An 18894-nucleotide genomic window follows, 5' to 3' on the forward strand; every position below is an offset into this window, starting at 1 on the left:
GTTTTAAACCTATAAGCTGTCTAGTCTAGCTGTACTGGATGTGAGCAGGGGTAGATACTTGCTGTTTTCCTATTGGTAGGTAGTCACGGTAATCATCACGCAAGACAAGCAACTTCAACCCTTGGGGTGAAAATGCATTGTATAGGGGCCACGTGAGGGGCGTAAGCGAAGGATTCGACACTATTTGGAAACCGCCCCCACGGTCTCTGTTTTAGGGAATTCATAGGAAAATCTCACGGTATATCTCAAATACTATAGTTGACATCATAGAGTCGTGACAGAGTGCCTGCTTTCCGATTAGGCATCAATTATAATATGGTTGTTGAAGGACAATGGTTAGAGGGGCGTTTCGTAGCATCACATGCTTATTGTGATGCCTAAATATCCTTAATACAGACCTACATCTTGCTCAGTGTTGCCTGCCCAAACCGGTTCCCCACCTGCATGACTTGAGTGACATCGTATAATAGATTTCAGCTTGTGTATATGTGTGCAGATAAGAAGGTTGCCTACGTCCAAATCGTTGTCCACTCATAACGGGGATTCCCTAATTAGTACCCTCGGCTGCAACGCTATACAGTGTCAGCATCCCCTGCCCATGCCGCCCGCTACTACAGAGCGAACCAGATGATCGGATAACTTGGCACCCATGGCTCCGCGTGTGGGGCCATTTGTAGAAACGCGACTGTCCAGTTCTTCATTTGACTTGTGCATCTCACTCAGTTGCTTCATATCGGTCCACCTGATGTGGCCTTCCGGCCTGTCAAAATACCTTCGAACTGCCAAAACGAGAAAATGAATCATGGAAGAAGCGCTTCACGACGTAGAGCGCGCAGCCGACGTCGCGTTACACACGATCATAGGGCTCAAAAGGCGCATATCCGCGCGGCTGGATGCCCCGGATGTTCATTTAATCCACGAGGAGCTTATCGAGCTGACCAACCTGTTGAATCCTGTCAGCCAACTTCACACGAAAACATTTTCTGGGACAGCGAAACAGGACCTTGCCATTCTTAGAGCTATTTACCGAGACATTCGCGCGATCCTGAAATGTTTCGAAAATGTGCGGGAAATCTACCCTGTCAACGAAGGCGACCGACGGAGCGACCCGGGACTATCGTCGAGTCCAGATCCAAGTGCCGAGATGCTAGTGAGGAGGCCCATTAAGGAACGTATAAACCACATTGCTCGACACCTCAGAGAATGCCGCCTCTCATTACTGTCCAAGCTAGTCGTTCTCAATACGTGAGTCACGTCCAGCACTGTTCACAAACACCCTTTTTAGGGAATCCCGAGGACTAACCGTCCTGCTTTTGATAGTGTCAAGTCTATAGAAACCTACCCCGATGAGGACTCATTGGGCCAGATTACCGGGACGGTATATAACAACCAAGAACTCCCTAGCTCTTCACCGTCGGTGGTCACAGAACTGCCTGAAGACGATCAGCACTCATTGGATTGGCCCGAAGAGAAGAGTGTCCCGCATGAGATCGACAATGAAAAGTATCTTTCCTCTGAGATGTTCCCGGTGTTTAAACATTTGCGTCAGGAAACATTACGAAGCGGCCCCTCAAAACATGGCATCCCGAGTGATATTCCGCAGTCACCACGATCTCCAAGCATGCACCAGCTTGCTCTGTCCGAGATGCGTTACGTACGATCCAAGGAGAAGGAGTCCTATTTCCAACATCTCGACCAAGCCTTCTCAAAGATTACTCACAGCCCGGCCGTCAGTGAGCGTGGGACTCGGCCTTTCTCGGTGCAAGGACAACCACAATATGGCGGGTCGATGTGCAGTCCGCGCTGCCGCTGTCGTTGTCACTCGAACCGGAGCGTCGCTCGCCTCAGTCTGTCTGCCTTCGCAAGTAGCCTCGGAGCCTTATGTTTCTCATTCACAGGTCCAAACCCCGGCACCTCCGCTTGTACAGACACATCGTGTCGAGCGCGCCGCGCGAGGTGGCTCAGGATAACATACGTGTTTCCCTCTTGGCTGTTCCAGGCGGCGATAACAGCTTCGTTCACCGACGGCATTGGGTCTCCCGAGCTCCTCATCAGGGTGTGTAGGGTTCTCTCTTCCCGTTCATTAGACGGCTACTACAATATTTTTGGATGTATGTGGGGAACCCCCCCCCCCTCCCAGCATAACTCAGTGTTCCTTAACAGAGCTCTTCAGAGCCATTTTCTAGCGCCAAGTAGTATGTTATTGACAATTTTTAGATATCAGCCGCAAGGATGTCGAAAAAGTCAAAGAGGCCGTATTGAGAAGGCATGTGGCCGTCACAGATGTTCTTGATACTGGCATGACACCAATTGGGTTCGCTATCCGGCATTTCAGCATTCCTATGGTCCAGTTCTTGCTACAAGAAGGCGCCGACCTCTTTCAAGAGGGGCCAACTGGTGTGGCTCCACCAGGATTTATGATGGCCCTCGAGAAGATCTACACGGATCCGAATGTACCAAAGTCTGACCGCTCCCTCCTCGAGGAACTCCTACCTCTGGACATGGTGATTGAGATGGCTGGACTCTCACCTTTGCATAAGGTGGTCCTTGGGATCCGGTGCTTAGACTTAGGAGAGCTTTTGAAGCTGAACCTTTGCCCCGTCGACAAGCTGGACTACTCTGGCAGGACAGCCCTACATTGGGCAGCTGCGAAAGGCGACATAAAAGCAATTCAACAGTTACTGGACGCGGGCGCGCAAATCGAGTGCAAGACCCGCATGCGTTCCGAGAGCCCGCTGATGATTGCATGCCGCATCGGTGCAAGCCCGGAAGCAGTCAGGGTGCTACTGGCCGCCGGGGCGGATGTGAATACCAGGGACTCTTACGAGCAAACACCGCTCTGCCTCACAGCGGGTGCACCTGGCAACCGCATTGAAATTGCGGCTGCTCTGTTGGATGCAGGGACCGACGTCAATTGGGAGGAAGGGCATGCGTTTGCAACGCCGCTGGACTTTGCTTGTTGTACCCATAACGTTGAAATGGTGGAGTTCTTGATCTCAGCTGGTGCAAATGTCAGCCATCACGACCGCGACGGGTCCACACCGCTCAGTAAGCAAAACCCCTGGAATATTGTTCTCTTGAAACTTCGAGACTGTCGTACTCTTTTACAAGCATGTCTTACTATCTTAAGGATACTATGCTCAGCCACTCTTGGGACAGCCCTTTTGTTCTTTCTTCTTCCTACGCATGTGCTAACTTTATTTGTCCAGTGAATGCAGTAGTGTACCACGCATGTAATACGGCATCGGTCCTCCTGCAACATGGAGTTGATGTCCGTGACATCGATAACGAGGGGAAGACCGTGCTACACTGTATCGCTGAAGTATCAAACGAGGATATGATGGCGGTCTTCGCCACAACCGACCCTTCGTGTTCAGTGGACCCGGAGCAGCAAGATAATAACGGTAGAACGCCTTTAGATACTTTTGACCAAAGAACGATCAGTGCGCCTCTCGAGCTAAGGGAGAAATTCGTGGGGCTCCTGCAGCTGTTCTCTAAAAGATTCAAAGACAATCCTGGCATTGAGGAGGAAGAGGTTGATACAGAAGAGTTCTTTGACGCGTCGGAAAAGTGGGACGAAGCACACAAGCACGATAGCAACAGATAATTACAGATACCAATGAACGCAAAGACAATACGAGCCACAGACTTGAGGTATTCGTCATTAGCTGTGATGTTCAAGATATGAATGATAACTGACCAGCATCGCACATCCTTGCATGCCCAACGTCCGGGTCGGTGCAATTAGCACCTCATATCTGCCAATGGAAACCGTAGTCCCTTCCTTCGGCTTTTCTAGAACGTAGACCAAAATGCTTTTAGAACAAGAAAAGAATGATCCGAAGAACATTCAAATGAAACTACTGTAGGATTATTAGAAGACGTCATCAAGCCGGCAAAATGAGTGGCATGATTTTGTAACAGAAAAGGTCCGTTTGGAACTTGTACTTCGGTATCAGACTGTGTGTTTGCAGATGTCATCGGAGCTTCCACTGAAACGGTATGGGAGAATTAGGAAATACTTTTTTAGCTCAAATATGCAAATCGGCAATACCTGATCTTTCCAAAAAAAAGCTCTTAAGCACCAAGCTCAACAAATCGTCGCGCATCCAGCGGCTCACCACATCTCTCATAAAGGGCTGTTTGTGACACACTGTCCGTGGTCCTGATACTTCGAAGACTTTCAAGGTAACGCTCAAACCCCGAAGGCCTTCCATCCAAATCCTCTAACTTCAAAGCTAGACTTGGCATTAGACGACCCAAATATGCTCAACATGAAGCTCCTAACTCCTCTTTTCGGACTCTGTGCCATCCTCTTCGGCCTCCTGGCTTCCACAGCGGCTGCCGCTCCGTTTTGGACGACCACCACTTTCACCTTCACGACCACCACGATCACCCTGCCACAATCTACTGCTCTATCTACTTCTACGACGCTGACTTTCACTACTACTACGATCACCATGCCACGATCTACTGCTACGTCTACGACGACCATCACGGCCCCCGTCGCCACCGGCACCACCGTGCCTGAGTGGGGACAGTGCGGTGGTATAGGTTACGCAGGACCGACGACCTGCGACAGCCCTTTCATTTGCGCCTGTGTGAGCCAGTGGTGGTGTCAGTGTCAGCCCGGCGTGGCCATGAAGTTTGGCCTGGAGGACGGCATCCCATCCATTGCGCCCCTGGCGGAGACTTCTCCACCATCCGACGCCGACTTGGTCACTTCAACGCACTGGGCCACTGATTGGGAAATGGATGCTACACCAGGACCGCAGTCTTCTTGGCCTGCTACGCCGACGCAGATCCGATGACTACCTGTAAGTCACTGCATCAACACACTTGATGGGCTTCCGTCAATCTTTCGCACTGAATGCCATCGCCTCTAAATTTTCTGCATACAACGCTCTAAGTGCTGACCTTAAGAAATGGCAGGATTGAGAGCACCCATTCCGACAAGTCAATGACGAGCCTGCTATCGATACGAAGCGATGCCATGTGAGAACTGAAGAGCCTAAATGTCAAGAATAATGGCACGCGAACATGCACTGAAGATACAGCGTCTTTTGGCGGGTGCAACAGTTGCCGGGGCTTTCCAGAACAGGTCACAATGAAGATCAGAAACTTTCTGCAGACTCACTTTGCACTGATAGGAAGGAAATTTTGAGAAATATGAAGAAGCTGTGATATTGCAGTACAATGTGAATTCACTCGTCACGCCCAATATGTTCTCTCGAATCTTTGTAATCATCCATTCGACACAGTCATGTTGATATGAGTAGACTTTGGGTGGCCTCAGGTAATCGCCCACCATCTCGCGATGACAGTCGCACTCATTCCACGCCCGTTAGCCAAACGCTTTCTGAGACAGCCACCGTTCCCCGAGTCCTGAGGAGTATAATCCATGTATGATTATGCTACGTTTGAATTCCTTTTCCCCTTCACAGAGGTTCCGATGGCCAACTCTCCGAAGACACAAATAAGATAAACGAGAGTTCTGGGTGAGTTGAAATTGGATGAAGTGCAAAAGCAAAAGCGAGTGACTGGAGCTGGAGGTGAGCCGTACTTTGAAATCAGCCAGCGTAATCCATCACAAGAACCTAACACTCATACACATCCTCGTCCAGGAATATAAATTGCTGCTGTCTCTTCCATTGTAGTCTACGCATTTTACAGCTCCGTACAGTTCACATTAGACCATTCGACCAGCGCGCAATCAGTGATCACAATACATCCTGCCTTCAGAATTAATTCCGCAACTGAAATCAAGATCATTTTCTGGACAGCACAACATGGATATCATTTCACTCTTCACCTTCTTCGCATTCATATTCACCGTCACCGCAGCCTCTCCTGTCTTCTCGTTGGCTACTCCGGCTCGCTACCTCAGCCTCACGAAACTGTTCTTTCGCGATGTGATTCCCCCGCATCTAATTTGCGCGGATGGAGAGCACAATGTGACGTTTGACTATGGCGACCAGCATCACCAGGATGAGATTATCTCGGACTGCGCCAATCTCTCTGATCATTTCCAGCAAATCAGTAACGAGACCGGGAACTTCAATACCTCATGCACGCCAGCCTCGCACCCCTTTTTGATCGCCTCTCACGGTAGATGTTCTCTCTACATCGATTGTCTGACAAACAACACCAACGGAGATAACGAAACGTGAGTTTGCTCTGAGTTTCTTATATTTAAGAAGAGTTTGCGTTCAGATTTTGAACCAAGGATATGTGTTTGCTGATGACAAGTTTGTGATAGGATCTCGGCCGATGCTGTTGTGGTATTCATCAATGAGACAATCTTCAGATTCAGTTGGAATTGGCCTGGTGACAACACGAGTATCTTGGCCGCCCATGACACCTTCGACTGCGACTCTCACCACATGTATTGGACTTTAGCCTTCAATATCAGCGATTCGGGCTAAGAAACAAATGCGTGCTGGAGTAGGAAGCCTGCAGCGGTACTGGTACACATGACATATCTGGCTTGCCGCGATCTTTTGGAGGGGTGGGTTGGGAAACTGAGACCATGGGGTGCTATTTGATCCATATGCTATAGGCAAACATGGATGAGGCAAATTTCAGGACCCCGACCAGAGACCATTTTGCTTCTGTGATCACTACTCGAAGGGCCGTCAAGGAAAACGCTGATTTGAGAGCCCTTCACATCCCCGTGAACCAATAAGGGTGCGTGCTCTCGCGTCTATGACACCTAATGCTGCCGAGTGCCCTGATTGATTTTGAATCCCAGGCAACGTAGAACACCCATTCGTTTGTAGCAAAAAGACTCCGAGTTAATATTCATGTATAAAAATACACTCGTCTTCATGAGTCACGAAGACCAAAGGTTGAATGTCTAGGCCAGGGGACGCGTCTCTTTGCAATTTCATAGGTCGCTCCTCTACATCTTGCAGACTTGCACGTCGTTAGTAAGGATTCAGAAGCAAAGAACGTCCTTTGAGCCTTGCCCAAAACTTGATACTTGTATTCTGGACAAAGTACGAGACACAATTTCGGCCAACGTCTCCGGGACCCAGCGTCCTCTCCATTTCGCACAAAGACCGCCCAGACCGTCGAATAACATGATCGGCTCTCCAGAGCGAATCCAATATCCTGCTTCGAGAAAATACCAATTGAAACAAACCTTGCGTAAAGTAAACACATTAACAAACCGATGCAATAACAGGGGCAGTATGAAAACTGGAAGTACTCCCCTCACTGGCACTGACAAGGCTCTCCCGGCCGCCATCCTCCTCGTCCTCACCTGGCTCTCGACCGCACTTGCAAAGCACCTTGATCATCTTCTTGTCGCTCGACCTCGACGGTCGCGGATGCGTCAATTCACATTCCGCGTTAGCCACAACCACGAAATCACTTTTGTCACTGTGGTCGGTCTCCTCTTTCGACTTTTCCGAAGAGTCCTCATTGGGAGTGCCGTTCCCCATTTTGTACGAACCAGAAGTTGGGGTTGGCTGGCGGTGGCGGGAGGCTGAGGATGTATGATGCAGCGTTGATTGTTTACATGGAACGCGTGCGAGAGCCACACTGCGGAAGTCGTCACTCCCTCTGTTGTCAAAGTCTCCGCCATCGCTATTGTCCTTGGTCTTTGAGACTTTGAAAGGGTTTTCAATATCCCATAGTTTTACCTTCGGATGATTGATAGATGTCGAATTTTGGCCCGTATCATTCTGACAGCTTTGTACCCCGGGGAGTGGCTTGCCCTGTTGCTTTCCGCTAGCTCGCTGGCCCGCCTGAATATCCTGGTGGCCATTGATAGATGTACTAGTCCTCAACTCAGACTCTAGACGCTTTCTGAGAGATTCGGCAGCTGCTTTTTGTCGTTGCTCACCCATATTCTTCTTTTGACCTGTGGGGGTCGACTGCGACTCTTCTGAGAAATGCGGAGTGGCCTCTTCTTCGATTCCACGACCCGCCATCGAGCTCTTTGTACCGATCAGCTGCTTTTGCGGAGGCTTGTGCTTGTTTTTGAATGTCGAAGAAAGCCTTCTCAGGAAGTTCGGTAGGTCACTTTTGTCGGTCGGTTGGCTGCCGCTGTTACGACGTTCCTACTGTTCTGATTGCAGCCGTCTCGTGGGTTCTTTGGCAGATACTGATGGTTCTGATAGGCTTTTCGCCTGGACTTTGACGCTGTACTTTCCTTTTGAGTCTCCTTTCTCCCTAGCGGCATGATCATGAATGTTTCTCTTGCCCGAGGTTCCCCGGAGCTTATTTGGGAGCCGAGATGTCGATTCCTTAACTTCACTCTGTAGAATTTTGCTACCTGTCAGGAATGGTGATTCCTTAGCTTTGATGTTGCTCTTTTCTTGCAGAGGGCTTGTCACAAATGATGAAGACGAGTTGGGTTTCACCAAGCCCTCGAAAATGCTTATCTTGTCCTTCAACGGTGACGAGGGGCAATTGCTTTCACGGCGGAATGAAGTGGGTAAGGGTGAGCAGATCAGCGAGCTCTTTGAAAGATTGTCTTCTGGAGAGTCGGTATTCTTGGCCTGTACTGAATGTCTTGGAGGCTGCAAGTGTTTGATAGCCGACTGCGGGACTGGACCACCCTCGCTGGATTCTGTTGGTTGCTTTTTGCGCAGTAGGTCCAGAAGACCCCGTTCGAAGGCCTTCCTCAATTCTGAAACCTTTCCCTTTCGCTGTGGCTTTGGCGCCCCGTTGTTCTCTTCAGTCGCCGGCATGTTTGGAGTCCCATCCAAGTAATCCGGCTGCGATGAAATCTGGTCATTGGACCTGAGCTCAGCACACCTGAGCTTCGGACTTGTTGTGTCGACAGAGTCTGTGGAGTGGATTTCGCCCTTTTGGTGGCCTTGATCTCTGCTGGCTTCATGCGTTTGAAAATGTGATTTCGTTGTTGCAATCCTCTGGGACTTTTTGTTTCGGCGCGGCAATGATTCAGGGAGCATTACACTTAATTCCCTCTCACTCTTGTTCCAGAGGGGACTCTTCAATCTCAAATAATCTCTCTGTGGCGCGAGGTTCAAATATTCTTCCACTGGATGCTCATCTACAACATCCATACATGGCCGAGCTTTGCTCTCAGCCTTGTGACCAAGAAGCAAATGTGGCTTCGGCTTCTCTGATTCACCATCGTTGGTAAATTTTCGGTCGATAGTGACTTCTTGGTTGTTCTCAGTGCCTGTGTCAAAGGACTTTGGCAATGCAGAAATGGATGTCCGACCTGTGGTACTTTGAAACGGTCCCGATGGGACTGCAAATGGCGTTGATTTCACAATGGACTCGACTCTTGCAGGACTCGACTCTGTTGGAAAGCCATTGTTGTCTGTCGAGATTCTCTGGATGGTTGAAGTGACGCTCCATGTATTGGATTTGGGGATATGCAGGACAGATTGGCCAGAACTCGAGGAACCGTAGCTAGTTAGTGCAACGCCGGCTTGATAGAATCCTAGAAAGCGGAGTTGATATCTCAGCAATATACCAGGCCAAAGCAATTACAGACGTCAAGCATACCTCCTGGGTGTCCATTGTTTCCGAATTGTGGGGGTGAGCCAAGTCCGTTGGGTAGCCCCAGCCGATGAATTGGTACTGATGAGGCCCAGTGTTGAATTTCTGAACCCGAACGCCATATGCACTCCGGTGTAGTCTTGTGAGGAGCCAGGCCATTGTCCTGTGGAATCTTCGAGTTTGCAACAGAGCCATTCGATTCCGACTGAATGGGTCCTTGTTGAGCTGGAACCCTCAGTTTTCCGTTCGGTCTGATTTGGGCGACAGCGGCGTTACTGCTCAGACGGCGTAAGTGTGACGCTGCTTTGGCTGGTGGAGTTCCCTGGAGGATGGATTCCTGAAGGCCTTTGGTTGGAAACGGCGAAATTGCTGAGTTCATGGCTTTGATCCTCTTGGCCCTGAGAAGTAGATTTCTTAAAACAGCTCAAGACACAGGCCACCAACAGACCGACGACAGCAACCGCGGTCAATACAAAGAATGCCAGGAACTCGTCGACCTCCATGGGACAAACCTCAAAGTGGCAAAGAATTCGGGTGGGATGTATTTTAGGAGTGTCTATTTGGAGGTGATATGATGTTGTGGACACTGGTGCTTTAATCTGCTGGCGGAAAGCTCAAAGTCAATAATAACAAACCGGACATCTGAAGGCAAGGAGATTTACAGCAAAGGGTCTTTTGGTTTCAGAGAGCGAAAAGTTGAAGCAGACATGATGAAATGAACAAGAGCCGTGAGGCATGACAGTGTGCACGGAAAGACCGGCCGACATGAATAGCCATTGACAACATCTCAGATGGGAAGGCTCAATGGTAACTGATCGTGCCCAGTTCATCACGAGGTAATTGTCAACAATACACAGGGCACTTGATCACACTTCAACATGCTACCTGAGTAGAGGCTTGCTGAGCTGCATCCATGTCAGTCGAATTGAAGGGGACTTGATGCTTTGCGCTTGTGAAGCCCACATTATGGTAGGTGTAATGTTTTGTATAATGGAATTGGTATATGCACGCATTTTTGACAGCTACGCTCCTTCCGAGGATTCTCTTTCACATGCCTTGATGCCCTAGCATCGACCTTGTCATCTAAGGCAAATTCTCAAATCAGCCCGGATTATATCCACTCTACTAGAGCACCTCCTCCGACCGTTGGAATTCTCGATTCACCCTCACCCTGCCCTTCTCAAGGTCGTCGTCGATCCTTGCCAGCTCCATATCAATCTCGCGCATCGCATCAGAGTTCCGCCTAGCGAAACGGTCACTCGTGACAGTGGATGTAACCCCTGTCTTCCCTGCGCCGTACTTGCTGCCCCTATGCCCTGAGTACACAGTACAGGTGTTATCAGACTGCCTCCAGCTGGGGAGAAGAGATTTCTTGCCCGTGACGGAGGCATCGTACCGATCAGAGGCGTTGCCGCCGCGCTTTGTCCCCCCGCGACTGGCCTCGCTGTTGAATGCCCCGGGATCTGCTACGCGCTGAGCTACAAGCGTACCCAGAGGCAGAACGATGATGACGGACGTGTACACCAGAGATCCAGTTTCGAAGATGTACCTGTCTGATAGTTGGAGCGCCACAAATACCACTGTCGTGTCTTCCTGTTAGTCAAGCCTTTGTATAATGGAGATACGGGGGGTGAACACACCGGGTATCAGCATCAGCACGCCGTTAGTCATGACGAGCACGTCCATCGCCGCAACACCCTTCGTGCTCGGCAGGAAGCTGCGGTTGGACCACATGTGTGTGACAAGCCGGAGGATGAACATGAGACAGAACCAGCAAACAGAAGCCAGCTCGAGGGCAAGCCATGTGTATCGCAGCCACAAGCGCTGGGTCAGGAACTCGTACGTGTTGTAGACCGGGTAGAACGAGCGTATCTGGTCCGCTTGGGCCACGAGCATGAAGGCCACCTCTGCAAGCGACAGGAGGCCCGAAAAGATCAGTATTCCCCACTTGTAGATGTCCGGCCAGAGCTTGACCATCGCCCATGCCTGGAACATGAGTGCTGCCATCATAAGGAGATTTTGAGGGATGCTGAAGACGACAGAGCAGACACTGTTCCGGAAGTCTTCCTCTGTGACTACACTATTGTCACCAGTGTATAGCACGTAGAACCGCGTCCAGGATGACTCGAAGAAAATGGCGAGAAGTATGGTCCGTACGAGGTTATTGCAGAGGGCCGCCACGTTGATGTATAAGGCTAACCGCCAAAACTTGCTTCTTGGAGTCATGGCAAGTATGACACCCAGCATCACCAAACTGGCACCGAACTCCACCGAGTAAGCGATAGTCTTCCTGACGGCATATTTCTGATTGGCGTCGATTTCTGTGAGCGATACCACATTTTGGAAGCCATCTGCCCCAATGATGGTGATGTTCTGGTTTAGGGGGTCCTGCATGGCCAACGCTGTGAGATTCAGGCTGGGATCGGCCATCGTGACGCTGGGATGGGTTCTGTGAGGGAACTCCCACTATGCTCGTACGCCAGCAACCAGATTTCACGCCTTGGGTGGTATCGCGGTGTGCCCTTCTGATCTGAGCTCGAGGATGTTCCGACGCGACCGAGGTACTGGTACTTGGTATTCGTGTGACTACCGTGATTTAATGGGAAAAGAAACTCGGGTGAAGTGACTGAATATTTTGATCCCAGATTGATGTAGTGTTGAACTTATGGACTGGTGTTGTGCTGAGCTGTGCGGAAACAACACTGAGGACTCGAGAGCGAGCGGTGATCCCAAATTTGTAAAGTATCGGAATGTATCGATTCAAGAATTTCTTTCGGACTTGGTCAACTCAGAGAATGTGAAGTGACGAAGACTTAGGAAACCACGAAATCCTCATCTCGTGGCTTATGAGCGAAGCCAGCGCAGTAATAAACAAGTAACCACATCGACTCCATAATACGAGACAAAGAGAATGGGGAGCCTGATGCAGCACAATACCAAGAAAATTGAGGTATAATGTGAACACGATGTGAGAAACAATGGACTAGCAATGACTGATTGGAATGCGCCGGAGTAGATGACTGGTCCTGACTTGTCATTTATGGTGGCGGAAGAATAGAACGTTGCTTGACATTATGCTTCAGAATCAGTAGCATTGTTCTTGTGCCCTTAACTTGAGGCGATGAAGCGACCCACTTTTCACGACCATGCTCGACCAGTATGTGGAACTGGCTTTAACAAGTCCAAAAAGCCATTCTTGACCTTGACAAGGGTAGTGAGAATGTGGCGCCCTCGACAGCAAGATGTGAAGCACGATGGAGTCTGACCACACACAGCACTGTCGAGTAAGACAGCATTGCTCATGCCGTCACATATGATGCAGGGGTTCTCGGTCGCTTTCTGTAGTGAATGTAGTTTTCCGTTGCTGGGACAATCCTCAAACTCCATTTCTGTATTCTCTCCGAGTCCTGTTTTATCAGTCAGTGCCACGAGATCGTCGGGCGGGAGCCGGAGCGGCCAAACGGATGGAGGCCACATTTGCGTGCGGGCCGCTCTTCAAAGGCAAATCGCTTTGGTCTAGGCTTCATTAGCCGCCTTCTCTTGGGTCATCATTGTCGCTCGGATTCCCGTAAGAACTCGTCCAAGAACTGATCAGGTAGCTCCAATTGCTACTTGCGATTGGTTGCTCGCTTTCCTTGTCTGTCGTTGCGGACAGCAGCCAGCAAGAGACTATTGGACAGTGCATTTGTACTGGTTGTTCTCCGTGTCTTTCTGATACACGCATTAACAGACAGACTTCTAATTAACTCAAAGGTGTCCACTGCTGAGCTCTGAGCTCTGTTTCAGACATCTGATGGCATTTTCTAGAATGTAGCGCTTTTCTCAACCCATCCCTCTCGGTTGTAGAGCAGAAGTTGACGAGGTGGATTCACCGCGTCTTTACCAAGTAAGGGCTCATTACAAACAAGATGTGTTAATTATAATAAGATGAATCTGAGAGGCTTCTGAAATCCGTGATGAGATATGGCTGTATTGCAATGAGGCACTCGACCTCGGTGTTTGCGGTTTGGGGGCCGTCGTCCTGAACAGTCATTCGCTTCTCTTTTCACGTCTCTCGTGCTTTCGTGTTGATGCAAATACGGAGTTCCAATGCAAACAAAGGAAAGGCGGAGGGGTGCAGCGGAAAGTCGCACCATATTAAGCCATCACTCAGTATCGCGAAGGGCACTGATGGACAAAGCTATGTGCTCAATCTTGATTGGGATATGAATAGAGATAGGGGCCCCATTGCGACTTAGAATAGTCTTCAACAATGATACTGGCTGAGCAGGTGTCTCAGAAAATCGAAAATTCTATAGCATACTTGTCAAGTCCTCCACTTGACCGCATCAGTTTCGGAATCTCCCTCCCTAGGACGGAAGAATCGCTTGACCAAATTACACTCCGAGATGTAGGTCGGCTGTGCCAACAAGTTCTTTATATAAGCGTCCAGGTTGTGTACCCGTCCTTCTGTAATATAGTCGTTAACATAGTTAACCGGACCAGGCAAATATGGCAATGTTCGCTTTTGGGTGCCAGTATTCCCAGCCTCGGCGGGAAATTCAGTCAACAGAGCAATCTGCAAATCGTAGAAATCTTCGTAATACCGTGCCAGCTCCCAGGTTTGGCCATCCTCCATCAACACCTCAATAATAAACCAAAATTTGTCTTCGGCGAAACAGTATTTGGGTACACGTGCAGAGACAGGAGCGTACAGCCTGCTGCCAGCAGACGGTCCGCCTTCTTCGTCTTCGCCGATGCCTGAATCTGTGTGGTCATCGGAGTCCGATTGAGTTCCCGTGATGTTGTCAATGTATGCAATATCTTGGGTGGAAAGCGTGTCCCTAGGGACTTTGATCTTAACACCATTCGCCTTGTGGAGGGTAATACTGCCGTGTTCGACTCCAATAAACTGAGCAGAAACCTGGAACGAATTGGAACTGGATGTCCATGTCCGCAATTTAGAAGGATCGGGTCCTATGAGAATATTAGCCTATCTCGTCTTTCCCTATTCAGGTCCTACCCGTAGTACGTACCCATCTGAATAGCGGTAGTTCCTCTTATCGCGACAATTTCTCTTGGTATTTGAATTTCCTCTCCGGTCTTTTTATTCCATACTTGCCACAAACTTTCGTCAGCTATATCGTCCAAAACAAGAACTTCGTCCCCTGCCCCAAGTCTTAAAGTGTTGCCGTCAAAGTAGTCGCGAACAACAATTCCTTGGTACCTCTCGATGACATGTTCTTCATTGGGCCCTTCTGCAATCTCGAGACCTTCAATGTATAGAGGCAGAGCGTCCAAGGATATTTGCTGCAGATGTCTCGAAAGATGTCGACGGAATTCCCTCGTGTTGACCTTTTCATCCAAGGGTGGCTCCCACTCCGAGCATAATGGGCAAGCAGAGGCGTCGAACTTGGTCATCGGAGTCTCGCACGCCCCTAAAATCAGATCGATCTGATTGTTTGTGACGGCATCTTTGTGATCTACTTCAAAATGAGTTGCAATCTTTGCCCTTTTCAAAAATCTGGGTCTTGGATTGTCACAAAGAATGCATTCCCACTGCTGACGATGACTGTCCAGCTCGTGCCGAAACCATTCATTTCTGGTCGAGAATGGAGTGACACTACAGTTCTCGAAAGTGCACACGTAAGGTTGTAGATCGGAAAAGACGTGTTTCCTAATGGTGAATGAGTTATATTGGATTTACAGTTCTTAGATAATGCAAACATCCAATACTGTTGAGAGACTTACTTCCATGTCTGACGATTTGTAAATGTCTGGATCGTTCGGCAGTATGGGCACTCGATAGGTTCATCGTAGTCCAATTGGACGCCATCGAGTGTCATATCTGGCAGCTCAGGTATACGGCGACCCATATGACCGCTGTCATCAAAGTCGCTGACGAATGAGGTGGCTGAAGTTATGACTGATCCTCGATCCAACCGGAGATGACCAGGTTCGAACAGTCTGGATTGACTCGCATTACTGTCGTTGCCCTCGTCGAAAGTAGTGGCCACGGTCGTGGCTACATCCAGGGTTATACTATCATCGCCATCTGGAGTAACCTTCGTTTTGGGTACATTTCCCAATCGACCCCGGTGTTGCTGCCGGTATGTAAAGAATTGTCGCCGTTGATCAGTAGCTCTACCCAGTCGATACGCCAGCCAAGGTGTGTGCTTCGTCTTGGGAAATCTGTCTACTATTGTCACAGTATCACGCTGGGCAGCGATGGACGATTGGAAAGAGGTGAGCTGACGAAACCTTCCCCTAGGTCTGAGTCGTCGAATGAGCATTGACAGTCCAAAAAGATGGTCGATACATGCCTTCATGTTCAAAGTGAGCTCATGGAGTTCGTCCACCACCAATCCCGTGGCTTCTGGGCTCGCTGTGTCAAATGTTGTCGTTGACGGTTTCCGGTTCGGCTGCTTTCCGGTGAGGATTTGTGTTGCTGGAAAAGACCTGCGTAAATATCCGGGTTTGAATGAGAGACGCTGATATTGATGTTCACGTACTTCTTGTCTGCACGCCTTCCAATCGCTCCAAGCCGGCAATGACACTTTTTCTCATCAATTCTGCCTCTTTGAGTCGAGAGTCGAGTGACTTCATGGACTGGGGAGGCTGCAATGCTCCCAGATTGGCGGCCCAGACATTGAACCTCCCTTGCGCGTCGGTGATGGCCTCCATATTATCGAAAAAGCTGCTCTCAACGCACCATATAAAGCCAGAGGTGCATCGCCTTGAAAGTGACGAGATGGTCGTGTCGGATCCTGCAGCTTCGAGGTCCACTGGATCCATCTTCGGCGGTGTTGCGTATAGCTCTTGGGGCTCCTGAAGGCTTGAAGAGGGGAATGCAGAGAGCCTCAAGCTCGCGCCAATTACTTTCATCTAAAATTCAGATTCGCATGGCTCGCCGAGGAGACGCCACTGATGGGTTTCTCAAGGTTCCACTACATGGCAAATCCGGCCTAATTTGATGCCGACATGCATAGAGGAAAGACGTGCATCCAATCATAGATACTTTTCCGCAAATCAAACACTCATTTAGCGCCAGGGCCCAGATTATCAGTAGCTTGAGTTACACCCTGAAGGAGCTTTCCCCACGCTGGGCGGCTCACCTGATTCCAGACACCCCTCTGCGCGTCAATCACGTCTCCGTCTTCATGTACCTTTCAACCTCCTCAAAATCCTCAGAGCGTCATGTCGGGGATCGAGGTCGCAGGGATCGTCTTGGGAGCATATCCTGTTCTCCTGGAGACAGCCAAGGATCTACGTGAGGTCTTCAAGGATGTCAAGACTTGGTGGCGCTTCGAAAGGGAGTTTGAGAACTTTTTGTCGGTCCTAGAGACAGAACACATCAAGTACTCACTGAACTTGCAAATTCTTCTCGAGGACCTAGATATACCAGAAGAAGATAAGGATACTCTTCAGGTTGACCCTACCGCTTCAGGATGGTACGACGTGCAAACACAGGTCAAGCTTCGACGTCGAATCCAGGACCGCTATTACAACTGGTTTATGAGACAATTGGCTGCAATGAACAGGGCTTTGGGTGACCTTCAAGATCTCCTACCAACTGTAAGATTAAGATCAATCTCAGGCGTCTATCTTTGGTCTACTCGGGCCCCCGAAATGGTACTGATTTCTATAGATCCATTACGTGAACTTTTCAAGCATCGAAAGGGAAATGTTCAGGCTAAAGACCAGTTTCACTCACCGTAAAGATGTACTCTTGGCCGAGGTTCGAGATCGCAACAACGAAATCTTCACATTCTTGGAACGAGCCGCTCATCTCAGCAGTTCGAGAACACCTCCCCCACCCAGGCTTGCAAGGAAACAGACGACGCCATTGCTTGCTCTTCAGAGTGAGGCCACTGCCCTATACGAAACATTTCAAATGCATCTACACTGTAAATGTGACAGTAATCACCCTTGTGGCATCTCAATTTCAAGAATGGATGGCGAAAGAGACAAGCCTGCCACAGCTCATTTGAAAATGCTCTTCTGGGATGGTCCGTGTCGAACTCAAGTGAGGATATTACCAATACCAGCAACAGAAATAAAGACGCTGGAGCCTCCAGAGCCAGCCGCCAGTAAATTGGAAGAAGTTAGTTCATTTCATCAGCAATTGTCCACGAGGAACCGACTAGAAGCAGTGCGTAAAAGATCTTCAAAAGCAATTTTTGCGCTGGCTGCTTCCACCATACCCACATTCAGTAGCCCTGCATTTGGCAAATCAAGAAAAGGTTCAGGGAAACCTGAAGACAAACCGACAAAGTTGAAGCTTATCCGGTGGCCCTCAAACACAACCAAGAAGTACGTTACGATACAAAATTTCATTGCAGACATTACAGGATACAGCAGATTGAAATAAGATCACATGTTTTCGGAAGTATTTGCACATTTTTGGAGAGGCATACGCTAATGTATACCAGAGAGGAGGCAGAGAATATGGGCAAAGCCTCCCCTCCCACAGTTCGATTTGCCGACGATTCTCCAAATGAACCAACCGCAGAGTATAGCATCGATGAAGGTTCTACAGTTATATATGACTTGTGCCGAACCATCAACCCAACAACACAGTCAATAGACAGTATCAACATTTCCAATCTTGGTTACCTAGAATGCAAATCAAGGATTAGGCTCTTACTCAACCTAGACCCGGAGAATCAGCTGCCGCTGCAAGGCTACAAAATTGAATCGTTCGAAGCCTTCGTCAGGGCTACGCCCCGAAGAGATGCCCGGCTGAAAGTTGGCCGTGACCTAATCCTCGCAATACTAAGCCTCGGTACTTCATCATGGGTTCCAGCCTCGTGGACCGCGAAGGACTTATTCCTCATCCGAGATCCCACAGCCCCGGTTCCGCGGCCTTATTTCAACCACACATCGCTTCGTCAGTCACTTTCCAGCAACGAGTCGAGGTCGACGGCCAAGCAGACTCGAGATTCGCTCTTTTCACTCGGCGTTTTGCTTCTGGAGCTCGTATTCAGAGACCAATTGGAGAACCAGCACTTTCGGGCCGGGCTGATGGGACCGAACAGCAAGCCAACCGCGGTAACTGATTTGGCAACGGCACTTCTGTGGCAGCAAAAAGTCGAAGAGGAACTGGGTCATGACTTGGCTGACTCCATCAAGCGGTGTCTCGTATGCATGTTTGAGCAGGCAGCAACTCCAGATTTGGGCAATTCCGGCTTTGTCCAAGCTGTGTGGCAGCAAGTGGTACGACCGATAGAATCGTTCATCTCAGCTTGGAATAGGAGTTGAACATAGCTAGCCGGGGAATCTTCAAATCAGTGATCTCAGTGTATCGGGCTGGCGGAGTTAAAGTTGTGTGCCTTTCTACATGTATACGACAACGTCGTAATTCAGGAGTAGACACGCACAAGAACCAAGAAGCAGTTATTTACGCCTGTCCGTATAATTTGATAGGATACA

General features: G+C 49.4%; 7 protein-coding genes across 7 annotated transcripts; 4 read left to right on the top strand and 3 right to left on the bottom strand.

Annotated features, from left to right (window-relative positions):
* Positions 1-802: 802 nt before the first annotated feature.
* Positions 803-3607, top strand: J7T55_001042 (B-cell lymphoma 3-encoded protein; the record flags this gene model as incomplete). Its single annotated transcript, XM_053140319.1, has 4 exons — positions 803-1245; positions 1321-2111; positions 2218-3048; positions 3210-3607. The coding sequence occupies 4 exons, from the start codon at positions 803-805 to the stop codon at positions 3605-3607; spliced, it is 2463 nt and encodes an 820-aa protein (XP_052996689.1).
* Positions 3608-4265: 658 nt separating this feature from the next.
* J7T55_001043 (glycosylhydrolase family 18-1) lies at positions 4266-4811 on the top strand (the record flags this gene model as incomplete). Its single annotated transcript, XM_053140320.1, has 1 exon — positions 4266-4811. One exon carries the CDS (start codon positions 4266-4268, stop codon positions 4809-4811), a length of 546 nt encoding a protein of 181 aa, XP_052996690.1.
* Positions 4812-5789: 978 nt separating this feature from the next.
* On the top strand, positions 5790-6425 carry J7T55_001044 (uncharacterized protein; the record flags this gene model as incomplete). The annotated part of the gene is made up of 2 exons (XM_053140321.1): positions 5790-6166; positions 6260-6425. The coding sequence occupies 2 exons, from the start codon at positions 5790-5792 to the stop codon at positions 6423-6425; spliced, it is 543 nt and encodes a 180-aa protein (XP_052996691.1).
* A 738-nt stretch (positions 6426-7163) lies between these two features.
* On the bottom strand, positions 7164-9862 carry J7T55_001045 (uncharacterized protein; the record flags this gene model as incomplete). Its single annotated transcript, XM_053140322.1, has 4 exons — positions 7164-8004; positions 8071-8842; positions 8945-9424; positions 9490-9862. 4 exons carry the CDS (start codon positions 9860-9862, stop codon positions 7164-7166), a joined length of 2466 nt encoding a protein of 821 aa, XP_052996692.1.
* A 746-nt stretch (positions 9863-10608) lies between these two features.
* Positions 10609-11913, bottom strand: J7T55_001046 (pheromone receptor 2; the record flags this gene model as incomplete). Its single annotated transcript, XM_053140323.1, has 2 exons — positions 10609-11063; positions 11124-11913. The coding sequence occupies 2 exons, from the start codon at positions 11911-11913 to the stop codon at positions 10609-10611; spliced, it is 1245 nt and encodes a 414-aa protein (XP_052996693.1).
* Positions 11914-13789: 1876 nt separating this feature from the next.
* J7T55_001047 (ankyrin repeat protein) lies at positions 13790-16257 on the bottom strand (the record flags this gene model as incomplete). Its single annotated transcript, XM_053140324.1, has 5 exons — positions 13790-14439; positions 14499-14945; positions 15030-15139; positions 15214-15910; positions 15975-16257. 5 exons carry the CDS (start codon positions 16255-16257, stop codon positions 13790-13792), a joined length of 2187 nt encoding a protein of 728 aa, XP_052996694.1.
* Positions 16258-16659: 402 nt separating this feature from the next.
* Positions 16660-18723, top strand: J7T55_001048 (uncharacterized protein; the record flags this gene model as incomplete). The annotated part of the gene is made up of 5 exons (XM_053140325.1): positions 16660-17037; positions 17111-17369; positions 17712-17775; positions 17895-18052; positions 18119-18723. The coding sequence occupies 5 exons, from the start codon at positions 16660-16662 to the stop codon at positions 18721-18723; spliced, it is 1464 nt and encodes a 487-aa protein (XP_052996695.1).
* Positions 18724-18894: the final 171 nt, after the last annotated feature.

Source organism: Diaporthe amygdali (assembly GCF_026229845.1).
Source record: "Diaporthe amygdali strain CAA958 chromosome Unknown NODE_6_length_1560011_cov_65_102424, whole genome shotgun sequence".
Taxonomy (NCBI): domain Eukaryota; kingdom Fungi; phylum Ascomycota; class Sordariomycetes; order Diaporthales; family Diaporthaceae; genus Diaporthe; species Diaporthe amygdali.